General features: G+C 46.2%; 1 protein-coding gene across 1 annotated transcript in view; it reads left to right on the forward strand.

The window, feature by feature from the left end:
• Positions 1-646: 646 nt before the first annotated feature.
• TEX11 (testis expressed 11) overlaps positions 647-20,708 on the forward strand; it is a 278,077-nt gene continuing 258,015 nt past the window's right edge. The window contains exons 1-2 of the mRNA XM_030210589.1: positions 647-759; positions 10,112-10,169. Coding sequence (XP_030066449.1) covers positions 647-759; positions 10,112-10,169 — 171 coding nt within the window. The remainder of the gene's footprint in view (positions 760-10,111; positions 10,170-20,708) is intronic.

Genomic DNA, 20,708 nt, shown 5'->3' on the forward strand with positions numbered 1-20,708 from the left:
TATAGATCTGGACCATGCCCTCTTAACTAAACTTCCCCATCCTAACTCTGTTAAGATGGCCCAGGAGGATGTGTCTTAAAGAGAATTAGGGTTTGCCTAGCCACTTCCTCAGAGTGCCTCTAAAGTTTTGGAGAGCTATTTTGCTTCCAGTCAGGTGGACAAATATTCTTGACCCCTTATGCATAACTATTTTAAAACATTCATTGGGTTTGAAAGAATAAAAATGATTTGCCAAGAGCTTCCATAATAAATTCTATGCTACAAGAACCCAGAATAGAGTAAGTGGTGCAGTGGTTAGAGCCCAAGTCTTGTAATCAGAATATATGTAATCTGAAATTGTGAGCTAAAAGGTAAATAAAATGGCAGTAGGGTTTTGTTTATCCAGAAGTGCTAATGCATTTTTTCACTCAACATATAATAAAGCACTCAAATTTATTGTTGGGGGAGCTAGTGAAAACAGTTAGTGTAGTTGGGTTTAAATAAGGGTTGGTCAAGTTCCTGGAGGAAAAATCCATAAAACATTAACAAGGACGACTAGGGGAAAGCCACTGCTTATACCTTGGAGTAGGGAGGGGTACTTTTGACCTGGATTGATCTCTGTTGAAAACAGAAAACTAGGCTTGATGGACTTTTATTCTGACCCAGTATGACAGTTCCTATGCTATTATTGCAGACGGCATATTTGTCTATTCTGTGTTACAACTTTGGAGTGGAGACCTTTGAAAACAAGAAATATGAGCAGAGCACATTCTGGCTCAGGTGAGAAAAAGTGCTTAGAAATAAGTGCAGTTAGCAATTTCAAAGAAGGATGAAACGAAAAATGTATCTACTTTCTTTGTGTGCTATGGAGAGAGTGTATCCAAATTGTATAAGAGCTTTGAGTTCAATACTTGGCAACTTGGCTGTTCAGTTTGGTGTCTTAAGTTAAATACTAAAGCTAGGTGACTAGAATTCTAGCACCTAATCATTTTTATGAATATAGAAACCTAACCCAGTCTTTTGCATTGAGTGTCACATGTATGATTATCTCCCAGTTGGTGAGCGGTTATATATCTTACTGTATACCGCCTTGAGTGAATTCCTTCAAAAAGGCGGTAAATAAATCCTAATAAATAAGTAAATAAATAAATATTGTGTGCCTGATGCAAAGAGCTCCTAGCTCTCAGAAAACAGGTCCATTCTCTTAAGGCTAGAATAGTGGAGGAGCTGAGGGAGACAGATAGGTACATAGAGGAGATCTACAGGGACATTGTAGAGAAGTTCCACCTCCAGTCTGGCATCACCCTGATGAAGTAGGAAGTACTCCTGTAGTCAGGACCTGCTCACCAGGGGATGCACTATCCTCTCGCACTGAGGATATATCTCTAAGAAGGTCTGCCCAGGCAGAAAGGGTTAGGACAACTATTGTAGTTGGTGATTCGATCATTAGGCAGGTAGATAGCTGGGTGGTTGGTGGATGTGAGGATACCTGGTCACTTGCCTGTCTGGTGCAAAGGTGGTGGACTTCATGCATCACCTAAACAGGATCTTAGTGCTGGGGAGGAGCTGGTTGTTTTGGTACATGTGGGTACCAATGACATAGGAAAATGTTGGAGGGGAGGTTCTGGATATCAAATTTAAGTTCTTAGGTGTAAAGCTGAAGTCCAGATCCTGCAGGGTAGCATTTTCAGAAATGCTCCCTGTTTCACGCACAGAGCCCAAAAGGCAGGCAGAGCTTCTAAGTCTCAATGCATGGTTAAGTTGATGGTGCAGGGATGAGGGATTTAGATTTGTTATGAACTGGGCGGCATTCTGGGAAAGGGGGAGACTGTTCCGAAAGGATGGGCTCCACCTTAACTGGGATGGAACCAGGCTGCTGGTGCTAGCCTTTAAAAAGGAGATAGAGCAGCTTTTAAACTAGAATGGGGTGGGGGGGAGCCAACATTCATCCATGAGGAGCACATGGTTCGGTCTGGCGTATTCTTGAAGGATACTATTGAAACAGGACATTTAAGGAGTCCCAGTAGAGAGGTTTTAACAATGTTGAAAGTAAGCCAGGTGTGGTTAATGAGAGAGCAGGATAAAGGATACACAGTGTTTGTGTGTGGGGTGAGGGAGATGTGGGGGGGGGAGAAAGAAAAGATAAGTGGATAAGGAGGAAGCGACGTCACCAAGTGATATGGTTGCCTGAAAACGGAGCTCCGTGTAACTCATGGGAAAAAGACGATAAAAAGCCCGATTTGCGAACGCAGTAGCGGCCCATTAAGAGCGGAGGTGCAAGCGATGAAGAGAGCGTGAGAGTCGAATGCAGGGAGAGTTGGAAAAGATCTCTCCCGCTTTGCTTACTAGTCAACACCGCGAGGGAAAAACAAAATGGCGACCGCGCAACAAAATCGCCCAGAACAAGCGATGGCTGTATCCCGCATCGAGCAGCTACCTGGAAAAGAGCCTGAGTCATGTGCAGTCCGAGAGGGGACAGAAGAGGAGATGGGACCTGAGTGGCAGAAATGGCTACAAGAAATAAGGTCTGATCTCAAAGCCATGCGGAGTGAATTAGTCAATATGGGGGCTGAATTGAAGGGCGAAATACGGGAGCTTAGCACCAGGATTGAGGAAGCAGAGACCCGATTAGATGCCCATTCTGAGTCGATAGAGACTTTAGAGCAGCAAACTATTGAGGCCCAGCGGACGCAGCAGCAAATTCTGGACAAACTGGAGGACCTTGAGAACCGCAGCCGCAGAAGTAATCTGCGCTTTTGGGGATTACCGGAGTCCCCCGCATATCTGGACTGCGAGGACACTATACAGAGGCTGGTGAGCAACCTGTTGGCAGTGGGGGGCACTACGATAGAACCTGCGTCGATTCTCCTGGAAAGGGCCCATCGAGCGCTAGGGTCCCCGCGAGCGAATTTACCTAAAGATATAATTGTCTGCTTTCGGGATTACAAACTGAAGGAACAAGTGGCAAAAGCGGCACGGCAGACCCCAAACTTTAAATGGGACTCGTATGAAGTGGAAATCTACCAGGATCTAGCTGCAACTACATTAAAGCGAAGGGCAGACCTGAAGCCTGTGACCAGACGACTTCAAGAATTGGGAATCCGGTATAAATGGAGACACCCTTTTGCACTGGTCTTCTACAAGGAGGGAAAAATGCAACAAAAGATAAGTGGATGAGGAAGTAAAGGGGGAGAGGAACAAAAGGAACTGCACCTGGGGCGGAGTGTTAAGAAGGGGGGGCAGACTGTGTCCTGTCAAACAAAATAATTGGGAGGGGTTGGGAGAGCAAGAAGCACATGGTAAATTTATTTCATGCCTAGCAAGCGAGTTATTGAGACATTTTTCAAACCACAAACCTTAATTTGCAGCCCTTCACCTGGAGCCAACTGTCAGTGTATGCACCTTGTGCGGACATAGGCTGCCAGGCTGGTGTCCCACCCATGTCCCTGGTTGGGGGCTTAGTGATGTAGGCAGAGGGATGGAAAGAGAAAAGGAGATGCTGAGGGTAAGAGTTTGAAAGGTATTAATCCGCAAATGAATCTTTTCCGGAGATGCGAAGGTGATAGAACGAGAGGACATGAAATGAGATTGAAGGGGGGCAGATTCAGGAAAAATGTCAGGAAATACTTTTTCACGGAGAAAGTGGTGGATACTTGGAATGCCCTCCTGCGGGAGGTGATGGAGATGAAAACGGTAACAGAATTCAAACATGCGTGGGATAAACATAAAAGAATCCTGTTCAGAAGGAATGTATCCTTGGTAGCTTAGCCGAGTTTAGGTGGCAGAGCCGGTAGTGGTAGGCGGGACTTGTAGATGGGAGGCGGGGATAGTGCTGGGCAGACTTATACGGTCTGTGCCAGAGCTGGTGGTGGGAGGCGGGACTGGTGGTTGGGAGGCGGGGATAGTGCTGGCCAGACTTATACAGTCTGTGCCCTGAAGAGGACAGGCAGTGCCGTAGTGAGGGCGGCTGACACCCGGAGCGGGTCGCCGCTGCGCACCCCCCCTCCGGCGCGCACCCTCCCCCGGAGCGCGATCTTAGTTTAGAAGCGAGGGGCGGGCGGGAGGGCCGATCCGCCCCCGAGTCCACGTCGCTGGGAGCTGCGTCGGCTCCATTGGTTCCTTGCTGTCTCTGCCCCGGAACAGGAAGTAACCTGAACTACATGAGATTCCTGAACTGCTTTGCTTTTGGAACTGCATTATTAAAAATGACTTTTTCTAACTGTTTGTTTTTGGGATTGCATTCTTGAAACCGCTGGGATAATTTCCCTGGCGGATATCTCGGGAGCTGTGCTGGAATAGTACTGCTGACGTACCTCAGGTCGGAGGGTACACCTGGAGGATTACAGGGAGTTGTACCTAAGTGGAATATCATATAGAAAACTTGGGCCTGAGTTTTCCTGAGAGGAGCGGAGGGATCCTTCACAACCTACAGCCACTACCCAGGAGGATGAATTACTGAAAGAGATATTCCCAGCTCCACCATGCTGGCCTTCCAACAGCCACCTAATTTGAAACACAAATTAGTGAAAAGCAAGTTCCCAATACAAGCTGAAAAAGAAAAGAATGGCACATGAACCTGTAATATACCAAGCTGCAAACTGTGCCAGCATATCTCATAGGATCTCAGTCACTCACATGGGAAAAACATTCAGCATATGGGAATCTTTCATATGCTCATCTTGAAATGTGGTAGATATCATTCCATGCAAACAATATGAAGAAGGGTGATATATTAGAGATACAAGCCAGATGCTAAAGACAAGAATCAATTTACATAGACATCATGTTAAACATGACAATGACAACCAGGATGTCACCTCTGTGGGACAGCACTTTACAAAATCAGAGCACTGCATTAATGATTTTATGGTGAGAATACTAAAAGGAAACTTTTTATTTATTTTTTAAATTTTATTTGTTACATTTGTATCCCACATTTTCCCACCTATTTGCAGGCTCAATGTGGCTTACATAGTGCTGGAGAGACATTTGCAGACTCCGGTGTGAACAAATACAAAGTGATGTTGTGGTAAGATAGAGTTTGTGTGGCATAGCCACATTAGGGAATCGTACAGCAGAAGAGCTGAGTTATGTCCATTACGTTCTTTAGTTTTGTTGTGGTGCAGAGATCAGGCATTTAAGTTGGATCGTTGGCGTATGCCTTTTTGAACAGGTTGGTTTTTAGTGATTTCTGGAGGTTCAGGTGTCGTACGTCATTTTCAAGGCTTTTGGAAGTGCATTCCACAGTTGTGTGCTTATGTAGGAGAAGCTGGATGCGTAGGTTGATTTCTATTTAAGGCCTTTGCAGTTTGGGTAGTGCAGGTTTAGATATGTTCGTGTTGATTTGGATGTGTTTCTAGTTGGTACGTCGATTAGGTCTATCATGTGTCCCGGGGCTTCACCGTAAATGATTTTGTGAACCAGGGTGCAGATTTTGAAAGCAATGCGTTCTTTGATTGGCAGCCAATGTAGCTTTTCGCGGAGCGGTTTCGTGCTTTCAAATTGCGTTTTTCCAAATATTAGTCTAGCTGCCGTGTTTTGAGCTGTCTCAAGTTTCTTTAAGGTTTGTTCTTTGCATCCTGCATAGATTCCATTGCAGTAGTCTACATGGCTTAGTACCATTGATTGTATCAGGTTGCGAAATGTGACCCTCGGGAAGAATTGTTTCAAGCGTTTGAGTTCCCACATTGAGTGGAACATTTTCTTTGTTGTGGATGCCACTTGGCTCTCTAGTGTTAAATGTCAGTCTATTGTCACACCAAGGATTTTCAGGCTGTCTGAGATAGGAAGGGTGTGATCCAGGAGCGTAAGACCTTTGAAATCAAAATGATGAAATATTTTGACACACACCAGACAGGACTTAACAAAGATCTGGGTTTTCTAGCCCATTATACAGGGCCGTGCCTAGGGTCTCTGGCGCCCCCCTGCAGACTATCAGTTGGCGCCCCTACCCCCCGTGAAAATGATCACGCCCACGCCCCCCCCCCCCCCCCCGGGGAAAATGATCGCTCACCACTTGCCACACTGACAGGAATTGTCAGCAATATTCTTAGAAACAAATTGCTATACATTGCAAAATAAGATAGCAGATGTAAATTCTCAAAGTGGACATATTCCAAACGCTATTTAGACAAAAATTAAACTGAACCCCCAAGATGCCAGACTCTGCATACAATGCAACACCACAGAAACAGAAAATGTCCCCTAGTACTGTGCAAAATATAAAGACTGCAGATGTAAATTTGAAAAAAACTAACAAGAACCAATCACCACTTTACAAATTAACAAATAGAAATAAAACAAATATAGAAAATAAAATAATACCATTTTATTGGACTAATACATTTAGCTTTCAGAGGCCAAAACATCCTTCCTCAGGTCAATACAGTATAGTGCTGTTACAGTATCCTATCCTGACCTGAGGAAGGGGGTTTTGTTCTCCGAAAGTTAGTCAAAATGTATTAAAATTAGTCCAATAAAAAGATTACCTATTATAAACATTTATTAACACAGCTACAATACTACTGTATCCTAAAGCAAAAAAATAAAAGTAAATATTTTATTTACAGTTTGTTGTCTCTGGTTTCTGCTTTCCTCATCTTCTTTTCACTGTCTTCCTTCCTTCCATCCAGCATGTCTTTGTTCTTTCTCTGCCATCCAGTGTCTGCCCTCTCTGCTGTCCCCTTCATCCAATGTCTGCCCTCTCTCCCTGCTCCTTCCATCTACATCTGCCCTCTATCTCTGCCCCTTCCATCCACCATCTGCCCCTGTCTGCCCTCTCTCTCTCCCCCTTCCATTCACTGTCTGCCCTTTCTATCGCTTCCATCCACTGTCTGCCCTTTCTCTCTGTCCGCTCAATCCACCATTTGCCCTCCCTCTCCCATCCATCAAGGTCCCTCTCACTCCCCCTTCCATCTAGGATCTGTCCCCTCTCTCTGCCCCTTTTTTTCAGCCCCCAGTTCCAGCCCCACTATCCCACCAGTCCCCAGTTTCAGCCCTAGCCCTTTTCTCCCACCAGTCTTGAGCTTCGGCCCCCAGCCACTTCTCCCTGTCTTCTTTTCAGCCCCCAGTCCCCACAGTTTCAGCTCTTGTCCCTTTTCAGCCCCCAGTCCCAGTACTAGCCCCCTTATCCCACCTACCCTCCTTTTCAGCCCCCAGTTCCAGCTCCCTTCATCCACATGCCTTGCATTAGGGCCTCCCCTTTCAGCCCCAGACCCCATCTGGGCTCCCCTCCCCATCCCCTTCTCCCATCTGGGCTCCCCATCCCCTTCTGTCATCTGGGCTCCCCTCCCCATCCCCTTCTCCCATCTGGGCACCCCACCCCATCCCCTTCTCCCATCTGGGCACCCCACCCCATCCCCTTCTGCCATCTGGGCTCCCCATCCCCTTCTGTCATTTGGGCTCCCCATCCCCTTCTCCCATCTGGGCTCCCCACCCCATCCCCTTCTCCCATCTGGGCTCCCCATCCCCTTCTCCCATCTGGGCTCCCCTCCCCATCCCCTTCTCCCATCTCGGCTCCCCATCCCCTTCTCCCATCTGGGCTCCCCACCCATCCCCTTCTCCCATCTGGGCTCCCCTCCCCATCCCCTTCTCCCATCTGGGCACCCCACCCCATCCCCTTCTGCCATCTGGGCTCCCCATCCCCTTCTGTCATCTGGGCTCCCCATCCCCTTCTCCCATCTGGGCTCCCCACCCCATCCCCTTCTCCCATCTGGGCACCCCACCCCATCCCCTTCTCCCATCTGGGCACCCCACCCCATCCCCTTCTGCCATCTGGGCTCCCCATCCCCTTCTGTCATCTGGGCTCCCCATCCCCTTCTCCCATCTGGGCTCCCCACCCCATCCCCTTCTCCCATCTGGGCTCCCCATCCCCTTCTCCCATCTGGGCTCCCCTCCCCATCCCCTTCTCCCATCTGGGCTCCCCATCCCCTTCTCCCATCTGGGCTCCCCATCCCCTTCTGTCATCTGGGCTCCCCTCCCCATCCCTCCCCATCCCCTTCTCCCATCTGGGCACCCCACCCCATCCCCTTCTGCCATCTGGGCTTCCCATCCCCTTCTCCCATCTGGGCTCCCCACCCCATCCCCTTCTCCCATCTGGGCTCCCCTCCCCATCCCCTTCTCCCATCTGGGCTCCTCATCCCCTTCTCCCATCTGGGCTCCCCACCCCATCCCCTTCTCCCATCTGGGCTCCCCACCCCATCCCCTTCTCCCATCTGGGCTCCCCTCCCCATCCCCTTCTCCCATCTGGGCACCCCACCCCATCCCCTTCTGCCATCTGGGCTCCCCATCCCCTTCTGTCATCTGGGCTCCCCTCCCCATCCCCTTCTGCCATCTGGGCTCCCCTCCCCATCCCCTTCTCCCATCTGGGCTCCCCATCCCCTTCTCCCATCTGGGCACCCCACCCCATCCCCTTCTGTCATCTGGGCTCCCCATCCCCTTCTCCCATCTGGGCTCCCCACCCCATCCCCTTCTCCCATCTGGGCTCCCCATCCCCTTCTCCCATCTGGGCTCCCCTCCCCATCCCCTTCTCCCATCTGGGCTCCCCATCCCCTTCTCCCATCTGGGCTCCCCACCCCATCCCCTTCTCCCATCTGGGCTCCCCATCCCCTTCTCCCATCTGGGCACCCCACCCCATCCCCTTCTGTCATCTGGGCTCCCCATCCCCTTCTCCCATCTGGGCTCCCCATCCCCTTCTCCCATCTGGGCTCCCCACCCCATCCCCTTCTCCCATCTGGGCTCCCCTCCCCATCCCCTTCTCCCATCTGGGCTCCCCATCCCCTTCTCCCATCTGGGCTCCCCACCCCATCCCCTTCTCCCATCTGGGCACCCCACCCCATCCCCTTCTGCCATCTGGGCTCCCCATCCCCTTCTGTCATCTGGGCTCCCCATCCCCTTCTCCCATCTGGGCTCCCCACCCCATCCCCTTCTCCCATCTGGGCTCCCCATCCCCTTCTCCCATCTGGGCTCCCCACCCCATCCCCTTCTCCCATCTGGGCTCCCCATCCCCTTCTGTGATCTGGGCTCCCCTCCCCATCCCCTTCTGCCATCTGGGCACCCCTGATCCGACCCGACTACCAGCTCCGTCGAGATGACAGCGGGTGGGGGGGGGGGGTGCTCCGCTCCCGCTGCTCCCACCCTACCTTCTTTTAAAAAAGAAATCAGTAAAGCGGCGTGGCAGGCAGCGCAGCTTCGCGTCTGCCCTGCTTGTAAAACAAGTAGATCTCCTCGTCGGGCCTTCGCTCACTGGGTCCCGCCCTCCTCTGAGGTAACTTCCTATTTCCTCGAGGGCGGGACCCAGTGAGCGAAGGCCCGACGAGGAGATCTACTTGTTTTACAAGCAGGGCAGACGCGAAGCTGCGCTGCCTGCCACGCCGCTTTACTGATTTCTTTTTTAAAAGAAGGTAGGGTGGGAGCAGCGGGAGCGGAGCACCTCCCACCCGCTGACACTCGGGGCGGACCGCCCCCACCGCGCTCTTGGTTCCCTCAGTGTCCGCCTTCTTCTGACGTCAGAAAAAGGCGGGACACTGAGGGAACCAATGAGTGCAAGGGAAGGGAGACATCGGCAGCGCTTTCACCGACGCTGCTGCAGCCTGCGACCAGGTAATTTAAAGTCCTCGGCGGCGCGGGACGAGGGTAAGCACCGCGGTGGCGCCCTCCAGAGGTGGCCGCCCCCCTGCGGCGCTTACCTCGCTTACCGCATCGGCACGGCCCTGCCATTATAAACCACAAAATTATATGCTTTGTCATCATCTTATCACCCATCCATCTCTCCCTGTTTCCTTATCTAACCCACCCCACCCTCTTCATGTGAGACTGTCATTGGAATGCTTTTGTGTTTCACTTATATATTCTGGTATTTGTCAATATTTGCTCATTTCTGTTCTGAAGAATGGTTACCTTCAAAAACTAATAAAAATGTATTAAGTTAGTTCAATAAAAAAGGTATCATCTTATTTTCTTTCTCTGTTTTATTTTCTTTCTACTTATTGCCTTTAACTTTGTAGAATTCTGATCATTATCCTTTGGTTAATCTTATTTAAATCTTATTATTTTGTTTTGATTAATACCTTTACATTTTAGTTATTGTCCTTTGCTTAAACCTTATTATTCTGATTTTTCTTTCCTTTTGTAGCCAGAGCTATGAAATTGGGAAAATAGATAAGAAATATTCCACAAGTCCAGAAATGCAGGTAAGGAAGGTCATAAAGTCTTAAAAGGCAATTCTATAAATTGGTGCCTCAGTCTAGGTGTCCCAATGTGTGCTTAGCACCAATTCTCTGACAGCATCTTAGTGCCAAGATTCTATTATAGAAGGTTAGCCTTGGGGTGCCCATGTATGTTATAGAATAGCAAATCCAAAAGAAACCACCCAAAGAGGTGGAGGTGCACTAGTTCCAACGTCAGAGAATGCAGAAGCAAAAAATAGGACGAGTAGGCTCTTCTCAAAAATCGAGGAGGTGTGATGATGGAATTAAAGTCTTTATTGCAAAAAAACCCGACTCAACACAGCAGCTGTGTTTCGGCGCGCAAAAGAGCCTTCTTCATGAGTTTATGAGACATACAATTTTCTAAACATACAAACAAAACCATCAATAAAAAAATGAACATGAAACAAAAATTGCCAAAAAATCAAGGTTAACATGAAAAATGTATAAAAATAACATAACAATCATATACATGCACATAAATATAAATAGGAGATGTCACATGTAGATAAACAATCCATCTATTTATTTATTTATTTGTAGCATTTGTATCCCACATTTTCCCACCGATTTGCAGGCTCAATGTGGCTTACATTTGCCGTAATGGCGGTTGCCATTTCTGGGTAACAGAATTACAAATGGTATTGCGTTAAGGTGCAGACATACATGGTAAGACACATGGAACATAACATATATGGAAGAGATCATGGTATATATATACCATATGCATACATACATGGTAAAGCATATTACATTATGGTATTGCATGAAGGTTCCTGAGTAATAATTTGGATTGTAACATACATTAAGTCATCGACTATAGAGAGACCCTATTCGACATAAGGTTTAAGGTGGTAGTGCTTGATCATTAATAGTAGAGAGGTTATACAGTCATGTGGTAAGATTTCGGTTTTGTATAGATCATGTATAGTGTTGATATTTAGTATTTAAGATGGATGTTTGTTGTATGCCTTCTTGAAAAGATCTGTTTTTAGTAGTTTTTGGAAGATGGCTAGGTCTTGCGTTGTTTTTATGGCCTTCGGTAGTGCGTTCCATATCGGCGTGCAGATGTATGAGAAGCTGGTCGCGTATGTGGATTTATATTTTAGCCCTTTACAGTTAGGATAGTGGAGACTGAGGAATGTGCGTGATGATCTTTTTGCGTTCCTAGTAGGCAAGTCTATAAGGTCTGACATATAGGTCGGGGCTTCCCCGTAAATGATTTTGTGGACCAGGGTGCACACTTTGAACGCAATTCGTTCTTTTAAAGGAAGCCAGTGTAGTTTTTCTCTTAGGGGTTTGGCACTTTCGTATTTCGCTTTCCCAAATTGCTTCACTTGATACACGATATCAAGTGAAGCAATTTGGATCGATTACATTTGTTTGAGGATTTAGTCTTCACTATATTGAATGAAATGTGGGTTTGATATGAGCTCCTAGACTTTTCTGGGCGCAGTTTTGGCTAACATTTGGCAACTGATTGGAAGAACTCTGATACAAACATTTAGATATATGTAGCCGAAAAGCAAACTGCTCTATAGTATGGTTATGTCTGATTATATGGCCATTGCTATCCTTGATGGCGATTTGTGAGTAATGGAATAATATACAAGTAGCAACATGATGTAATTTTGTGTCACTTGAGAGGAGATATGTGTAGGATAGAGTGATTGGAGTGAGTTTGTAGAGTGATTGGTTTATGTTTAAATCTTTTTTATTAATGTACATCGACATAAATTTAACATTTGTAAGTATAGTGCACATAACCCAAAAACAGTCGAATGGCTGTCTCAAATTAAATTAAACATAATTGTAAATATTCTTGTCTTTTTCATTTACCCCCTTCTTCCCACCCTATGTCACTTATCAACACTGTTATTCTTAGAGAAATAATGTAACTTTACAACATAACTTGTCCTACCTAATTCTCTATCAAAACCGCTCCCCCCCTTTTTCCAAACCCCCCTCCCCCCCCCCTTTTCCCCCCCCTTCCCCCCTCCCCAACATCAACCTTCCCCCCCCCCCCCCCTTTTACCCTCCCTCCCTCTCGTCTCTGTTGTAAAACTCTATAAGTTCAAGAGGTAACTCCTGGCTGGAGCTGACAAAGTGTTCCAAAAGGGGGACCATATCTGTTGGAGCTCTGCGCCCGCACTCGAGTTCATGTCCTTGATTCCCACTCTTTCAATCCGCATCAAGTGTATCATCTGTGCGCGCCATTGTGTCACTGTGGGATATTTATATGTCAACCATTCTTTCAATATGACTTGTCTGGCAACCACCACAGCTTTATCTATGAAGCTTTTATATCCTTTTGGAATCGGGTGCTTAATTTTGAATTGACCAAATAATAACATTGGCTCACAGTCCCACTTCTTTCTCCATAGGGTGGATATATTCTGTACCAGATCTGTCCAAAATTTTTTTATTCCTTTACAGGACCAAAACATGTGGCCCAATGTTACACCTTCTGATCTACATTTGGGGCACTCTCCCCATGGCGAAAGTCCCATATAGAAAGCTCTTCGGGGTGGTATATAAAGACGGAAAACAAATTTATACTGTTGTTCCCAGTGTCCCACCCAGATCGAGCGTTTGGGAATGGACAAGATAAATGTCTTAATTGTTTCAGTTGTTATGCTAACTTTCAAGTCTTGTTGCCAGTCAGCTTCCATTTTTTTGTAGTTTGGTTCTGGCATTGTATCTCTGATGTGTTTATGATAAAAGGACAAAGGCACCTTCTGTTGCGACTGCAGCGAGAGGGCTGTCGAGAGCTCTTCCTGGACATCCTCTGCCAAATTCTCCCAATGTAATGATGTCACATAGTGTTTTAATTGTGCATAGTAAAAAAACTCTGTATCTGGCAATGCAAATTCCTCCTTCAAAACTGAGAAGGGTTTCATACGTCCCTCCTCTGTAACCACTTGCAATATATACTTTATTCCCTTTCTCTCCCACCTGCGAAAGACTGAGTGCTGCTGCCCTGGGATAAATGCCATATTATCACATATAGGGAGGAAAGGGGTTGCTTTTGGGGCAAATTTGTGCATATGACAGACCCACCTCCATGCTGCTCTGGCCGTCTGCATAATACCTGTTTCTTTCAATATGGCTGGGATACGGGCTCCTGTCCCATGTAAATAATTACTAAAATGCACCCCCGGCGTTAGTTGCAATTCCAAATCAGTGTTGGAATATTCATGGGTGGACCTGAACCAATCATTTATGTGCCTCAAGCCGCATGCCACATTGAAATATCTTATACTAAGCAATCCCAGTCCCCCATATTCCACCGGGATCTGCAGTGACTCTATTGAAAGGCGTGCCCTCTTTCCCTGCCACAGAAATCGCTGTATCAATGCGTTCAATTTTTTTTCATCTGACCTTTTTAAATATACTGGTATTGTCTGTAGGACATACAGCCATCTAGGAATAACCACCATATTATATAATGCGATTCTTCCCCTCAAAGAGAGTGGCAGTGAAGCCCAAGTTGCAAGACTCAATTCTGTGTCTTTGACCAATCTGCGTATATTGTATTCATATAGTTTTGCGAGGTCTGAAGGAACATGCACTCCCAAGTATTTAATTACTTCTGTTGCTTTTTGCAGTGGCATGGTCCCACCCACTACTGATGGTGTCTCTGGTCCTAGTGTAAGAACATAGGACTTAGCTTTATTGAGTTTGAACCCCGATAACTGGCCATATTGATCTATGTTTTCCAACAGCACTTCTAGTGACTGATCTGGATTTGTTAAAGTTAGCATCAGATCATCTGCATAAGCTAAGATCTTCACCTCTTGATTTGCTACCTTTACCCCCTCAATTTTCTTTACAGCTTTCACCACTCTTAACAGCAGCTCCAGCGCCAATATAAAGAGCAAGGGCGACAGCGGGCAACCTTGACGTGTACCTTTCTCGATTGCAAATTCCTCTTCACTGATCCCATTCACTATCACCCTCGCCCTTGGGTTGTGGTATAGAGCCTTCACGGCCCGCACAAACCAGCCCTGTATACCCATACTTTCTAAGGTTGAGAATAGAAAGTCCCACCTCACAAGGTCGAATGCCTTTTCCGCATCCAAGCTAATCACCATAGCAGACTCTCCCATGGTGTGACAAGAAGCTATTGCAAGCAGTAACTTTCTAACATTATGTGTTGCCTGTCGCTTCCGCACGAACCCCACCTGCTCTGGGCCTACCAACATGGGCAGCCACCGGGCCAATCTCTCCGCCAGAATTTTAGCTAGCAACTTCACGTCTAAATTTAGCAGAGAAATTGGCCTGTAGGAGCCCACTTCATCAGCCGGTTTACCGGGTTTGGGAATCATAGTGATAAGCGCCGTATTTGTATGTAAGGGAAATTCCCCGGCGTTTACTATCTCTTCTTGATATTCCAAAAGTGATGCCAGCGCATCTGGGGGCAACATTTTATAGTACTCCCCAGAATACCCATCTGGGCCTGGTGCTGAGTGTCGTTTTAGGGACTTTACCACCCTCTGCAGCTCCAACAGTGTTATTGGACCGTTTAACTCATCTAGTCCTTCTTGGGGTATCCGGTCTAGTCCTGCCTTTTTAAGGTACTCAGGGAGATGTTTGCTCACCGGTCCCTGCTCTACCGAGTATAACTTGGCGAAGTATTCAGTGAACATCCTCCCGATTCCTTTCCTGTCTGTAATCATGTTCCCGTGCGTGTCCTTTAGTGTCGCTACTGACCTAGGTCCCCCCCAATTTTTAATTAGCCGTGCTAAAAGCCTCCCTGGTCGGTTCCCGAATCTCTGCAACTTATATTTGTAATACAATGCAGATTTGTTCTCCCTCTCATGTATGAGTGAATTAAGTGCCACTTGCGCAGCTTTCAAATTTTCTAGCGTTACTTGGGTCGGGTGCTGTATGTGCTTTTGTTTGGCTCTCTTCATTTGCTCCTCTAAATTTAGTATGGCTTGCGCCTCTATCTTCCGCTTACGGCTACAAAAGGCGATGATCTCCCCCCTTAATACTGCCTTCGAGGCGGACCAGAACAGTGTGGGCTGGCTATGTGCATGTATTTTATTATTCTCTGCATAGTCCTCCCATTTCTCTCTTAAATGCTTTTGAAATTGGGGGTCTGTGGCCAGATGGGCTGGGAAGCGCCACCCCCTCCCTCCCCTCTCACCGGCCAGTACTTCTAAGTCTATCCATATTAACGCATGATCAGAAATCACCTCTGGACCAATAGTTGCAGCTGTTACCTGTGGGAACATTGTACGTTCTACTAAAATGTAATCTAGTCGGGCTAAAGTGCCGTGGACTCTGGACCTATGCGTAAAGTCCTTTTCCCCAGGATGCAGTGTTCTCCAAACATCTATCAGATCAAGAGCCCGAGAGAGGGCCTGAAACTCCTGAACTCTATTTCCTGCATAATGTTGGGATGTGGGGTTTGTGCAGTCCATCTCGGGATCCGCTACCATGTTAAGGTCTCCCATTATAATCATTTGCTTATTGCGATTCCCCAAACAGTGACCTATAATTGTTTTATAAAACTGTGGATCGTGTGTCGTTGGTCCATAAATTCCCACCAGGAGGAATTCAATACCCTGCAACCACACCTGTAGTATTATGTAGTTTCCATGCGCCCCTTTAGCCAGCAGTTGAGCTTTATAATTTAGACCCTTCCTGAACAATACCGCCACTCCCCCTCTCCTGCCCTGTGGAGTCGCCGCAAAGCTCTCCCCCACCCAGGATCTCTTTAATTTGGCATGTTCTACCTCTGTGAGTCGGGTTTCTTGTAGGCACACTATGTCTGCTTTTTGTCGCTTTAATTCTGTCAATATTTTAGATCTTTTTATGGGGGAACTAATGCCCCCCACATTCCAAGACACTACTCTGACCGGCATAATGCTGTTTGTTGAATATAAATTGGATTGTCACCCTCTCTGGGTTTCCTACTTAATTTATTCTCAGCCCCACCCCGGGGTTTTATCGCTTGGACCATTCTATGTAGTATCATAGTCTTTTTTGTTCTCCTACTTCCACATTGCCACCTCAGTCTTTCGCTTTGTGTTGCCCCCTTCTTACATCCACTTCTCCTTACCCACAACCAGGTCTCTTCTCTGTTATACCAGTACATGGACGAGTTCCCTCCCTGTCCCCCCATCCTTACCCTTACCTACGGTCTCCCTTCTCTCTTCTCCCCCTTCCTGTTCCGTAAGCTACTTACGGATCTGGTGTTCCGGATTTTGCAGAGGGAGTCCCCGCTCTCCTCCATACAGTAAAATGATTACCAGTCACCTTTTGTTCGGTCATATAGTGCTGTTTCTTTTTCCTCAGCCCTCCTGTAATGTCACTCATAGCTTTTTGCCAGGGTTTTGGTCATTTACAAAGGCCTGAGCCTCTGCCACGCTCTGAAAGTGCTTCCACGTGTCCTGATGTCGTATCTTCAAGTGCGCGGGATACATCAGTGCAAATTTTACGCTCCTTTGTGCCAGCTCCGCGCATATCGGGTGAAATGCCCGTCTCTGCTCTTGTACTTTCTGAGAGAAGTCTTGGAAAATCATTATCTTCTGCCCCTCAAAGCGCAATGATTCTCTTTTCTGGCGGAATCCTTGTAATATTTCCACTTTGTGTCGAAAGTTCATAAGTCTTGCAACTACCACTCTGGGGCGTTGGGAATTTTCCATTCGGCGCCCTATTCTGTGGGCCCTCTCGATAACCAAGTGGCCTGTAGAATCAGTAAGTGCTAGCTCTTTCGATAACCAGTTTTCCAGCCAGTCCGACAAATTTCTATCTTGTATCCGCTCTGGGATCCCCACTATCCTTATGTTGTTCCTCCTGGACCTGTTTTCTAGGTCTTCCAGCTTAGCAGCATGTTCGGCTAGTTGCTGTTGTAGTTGGGCAATATCGGGGCCTTGTGCACGTGTGTCGTCTTCGAGCGCCGCAACTCTCACCTCAATGTCACCCGCTCTAGTCTCCAGTCCGTCGAGCCCAGTTTGAATAGCCTCCAGACGTTTAGACAGCGCATCCCAGCGCGGATCCATCGCACGAACCACCGCTGCTGTTAATTGCTCGAGCTGCATCTCAGTGAAAACCGGCGCCGCGACCGCGGAGCCGTCCGCCATTTTGTTTTCCCCACCTCCGGCTTTTCCCCTCGTTTTCGTGCCGGTTTTCTGCGCCATTTCAGTGGGGGATTTATGGACGAACTTGTCCATGCAGTTAGTCGCTTAGGAGGGCGTTTTGCACGCGATGTGACTTTTTGTTCCTTCGATTTAGAGCGGGGGTTCCCGGAGCTTCAGACCGCTGCTGCCGCTTTGCTCACTGCATAACCGGAAGTCGAGTGATTGGTTTATAAAAGTGAGTTTGAAGAGTGATTGGTTTATAAAGTGGATTTTTATGATGATTTAATGGATAACAATGTAAATGTATAAGTGCAATATTTGAATAAAGATTTATAATTAAATAAACAATGGTTGTTTTAGAATGTGCATGTATGCAGTTACAACTAATTGAAGATTTTTGACCTATTCTGGAATATATATATATATATCGGTTAGACTGTTTGTATTAACCACATATTTACAATATATGCACCTGCCACAAGGGGAGTGATGACCCTCGTATTTGTAAGAGGTGGAGTTTTTTACTAATTCACCAAGATTTGCTTTACGACGATAAGCTACTTTGTGGTGCTCTTGGAACTCAGAGTGGACTGACAACACGTGCCAGAATTTATGGATCAAATGTCCAATTCTGGGAGCTTGGTGAGAAAAAGGAAGAACACATGCCAGAGGTCTGGTTACTGATGCACTCCTGGGCATACCGTGTTCTTTTATATGCCATTTTATTGATCCTAGTAGGAAACTTATGCTGCTGAAACCTTCTACTCATGTCCTTGGCTTAAATTTTAAACTCCTCAAATGTGGAGCACAAGCGTCTCAGTTTCAAAAATTGTCCGACAGGAACCCATTTTCTCAATGCTTCATGATGATGACTAGTGTAGTGTAATAGGGTGTTCCTGTCGGTGGGTTTTCTAAATATCATAGTAGACAAAACCCCTGATTGTGTTTTGTGAATTTTGATGTTTATTGACAGCTATCCGTGATGTAAACTTGACATGAGGGTCTACTGTGTTGAGGGTATCAATAAATGAATTTAATTCCATTTTTGACCCATGCTAGAACAAAATCACATCATCTATATACCACATCACCACTTTACTGTAATGGGGGGAGGTATATACATGTTTGGTTTCAAAGTCTGTCATATAAAGGCAGGCCAGAGAGGGCGCAACCGTGGCACCCATCGCTACCCCGCCTTTCTGGACATAAAACGTATTCTGGAATTAAAATAATTACTACATATAACCCATGTTAACAACTGTCGGAGAGCCCCAACCTTCAATTTACTCTCAGTTGTACGGTCCAAATACTCACTCGCTACCTGTATGACTCTATCTTGTGGTAAGTTAGTGTAGAGAGCAACCACATCTAACCCCACCATCAAAATGTCTCCCTGATCGTCATATGCCAATTCCACACAGTCAAGCATCCTTATAAAGTCCGTGGAGTCACGAACATAGGACGCAGCTCGACTCACAAATGGACGGAGCAATCTATCAATAAATTTAGAGAGAGGCTCCAACACAGAGTCTCTAGTGCACACAATAGGGCGACCCGGGGGGGTTCACTGTAGACTTGTGAACTTTTGGAACAAAGTATATATGCGGTATCTTAGGGTTGGGATGGCACAAAAACCGTTGTTCTTGCCTCATAAAGATACCATCCAACACTGCATTATCAACATAAGTTTTAATCAAATTCTTCAACTCCTCAGTGGGATCATAACTTATTTGATCATAATATGCCTTTTGGGAAAGTTGCCTCAAACCCTCCGCTATTTACTTGTCGGTGTCCATCACTACAGTGGACCCTCCCTTATCCGCTCGTAGGATAGTAAGCTGTTTATTATTGGCCAGTTGATGGATACTACGGCGTTTAATGGCCGACAAATTATTTCCATGAGGAAATATCCTCTCCTCAATTTTATTAAGTTCACCCAAAACTAATTTCTGAAACGCCATAATAGATGAGTCAGGGGGACCCAGGGGTACCCATTTTGATTTAACCCCCGTTGGGGGCAATATCTGTTCTTTATCCCCAACAGGCTCAGGTTTACCAAAAAATAACCGTAATCGGAGTTCTCTAAAGAACTTATAGAGCCCCTGCCTTGTTGCATAAGCATCATATTTAGTAAATGAGACAAAAGAAAGCCTCTTGTCTAATATCTCTTGTTGTTCATGAGTTAAATTCACTGTTGAGATATTAATTACAGTGCTGTTTTCTTCGTTTTCCTTAATTTGGCAGTTAACTTCCCCGGTTCTACTTTGGACTCGTCTATCGTATCCTGTCCCTGTCCCGGAAGGCGTAAAAAAGACGCCGGTAACAAATTGTCTTGCTCCTGTATGTTCTGTGGCACGGTGGTTTGTGCCTGTGTTTTATAACATCTACTATCTTCCTCCCCAGATGAATCACTGGAGGACAGCTTAAAATTAACCCTCCGTCCACCTCCTCGGGCTTTTCGTCCAACTATACACAAATCCTTTAGTGTAGTCATATTCGTCCCGTTTAAATTTCATTATTTTGAGTTCCCTTTGTTGTATATGATATTGATCTATTTTTGCATTATGTTCCTCTAGTTGTTTTTCAAATGTAGACTTATCATGAACCTGCTTGATCCTATCCATCTTAATTTGTATTTCCTCTTTCTGTCCTGCTATTTCTTCCTGTAGTACATCAATAGTCAGTAACATGAGGTCCAAGGAACATTGAGTGATGACCACGTTCCACTTCGCTACAAACTGCTCGTTACCCAAAAATCGTGGTTCTTTATTCAAGGGACCCGTTGAACATGACAATATTCAATTAGTGCCGCGGAGTGCAACTCAGTCCTCACCAACGCCTTATGTATTCTAAATATCTCCTCCCATCCACAATTTTGTAGCTGTAATGTGTCCGAAAATAACCAAGCACCCCCAAGTAGTTCAGTGATACGATCCTCCGATAACCCCAACTTGGATTCCCAATGGGCTGCAGCCATATCCCCTCAAATATTTGTTAACAATTACAATGCCACAGGGGAAAATGTCCTATACCTGGAGTACAATTATATTCAAATTGGATGAAGGAGTGCTGCAATAAAATGGTTTGCATTGTATAAGAGCATACACAAATAAAAAAGAAAAGTGTTTAAAAAAAAGTTGTAAAAATGTTATATGTTTGCAAGGAGTACCTCAGAGGTTGGTATTTTGAATATAATTGTACTCCAGGTATAGGACATTTTCCCCTGTGGCATTGTAATAGTTAAAATTTAATGCCAAAAAGTGTAGAGTGATGCACTTGAGATGCGGAAACCCAAAAGAGAGATACCGGATAGGAGGGGAGAGATTAGTAAGCTCGATTCAGGAGAGAGACCTTGGGGTGTTGGTGTCAGAGGATCTGAAGGTGAAGAAACAATGCGACAAGGCGATGGCCATGGCCAGAAGGATGCTAGCTA

Source organism: Microcaecilia unicolor, chromosome 7 (genome assembly GCF_901765095.1).
Source record: "Microcaecilia unicolor chromosome 7, aMicUni1.1, whole genome shotgun sequence".
Lineage (NCBI taxonomy): Eukaryota > Metazoa > Chordata > Amphibia > Gymnophiona > Siphonopidae > Microcaecilia > Microcaecilia unicolor.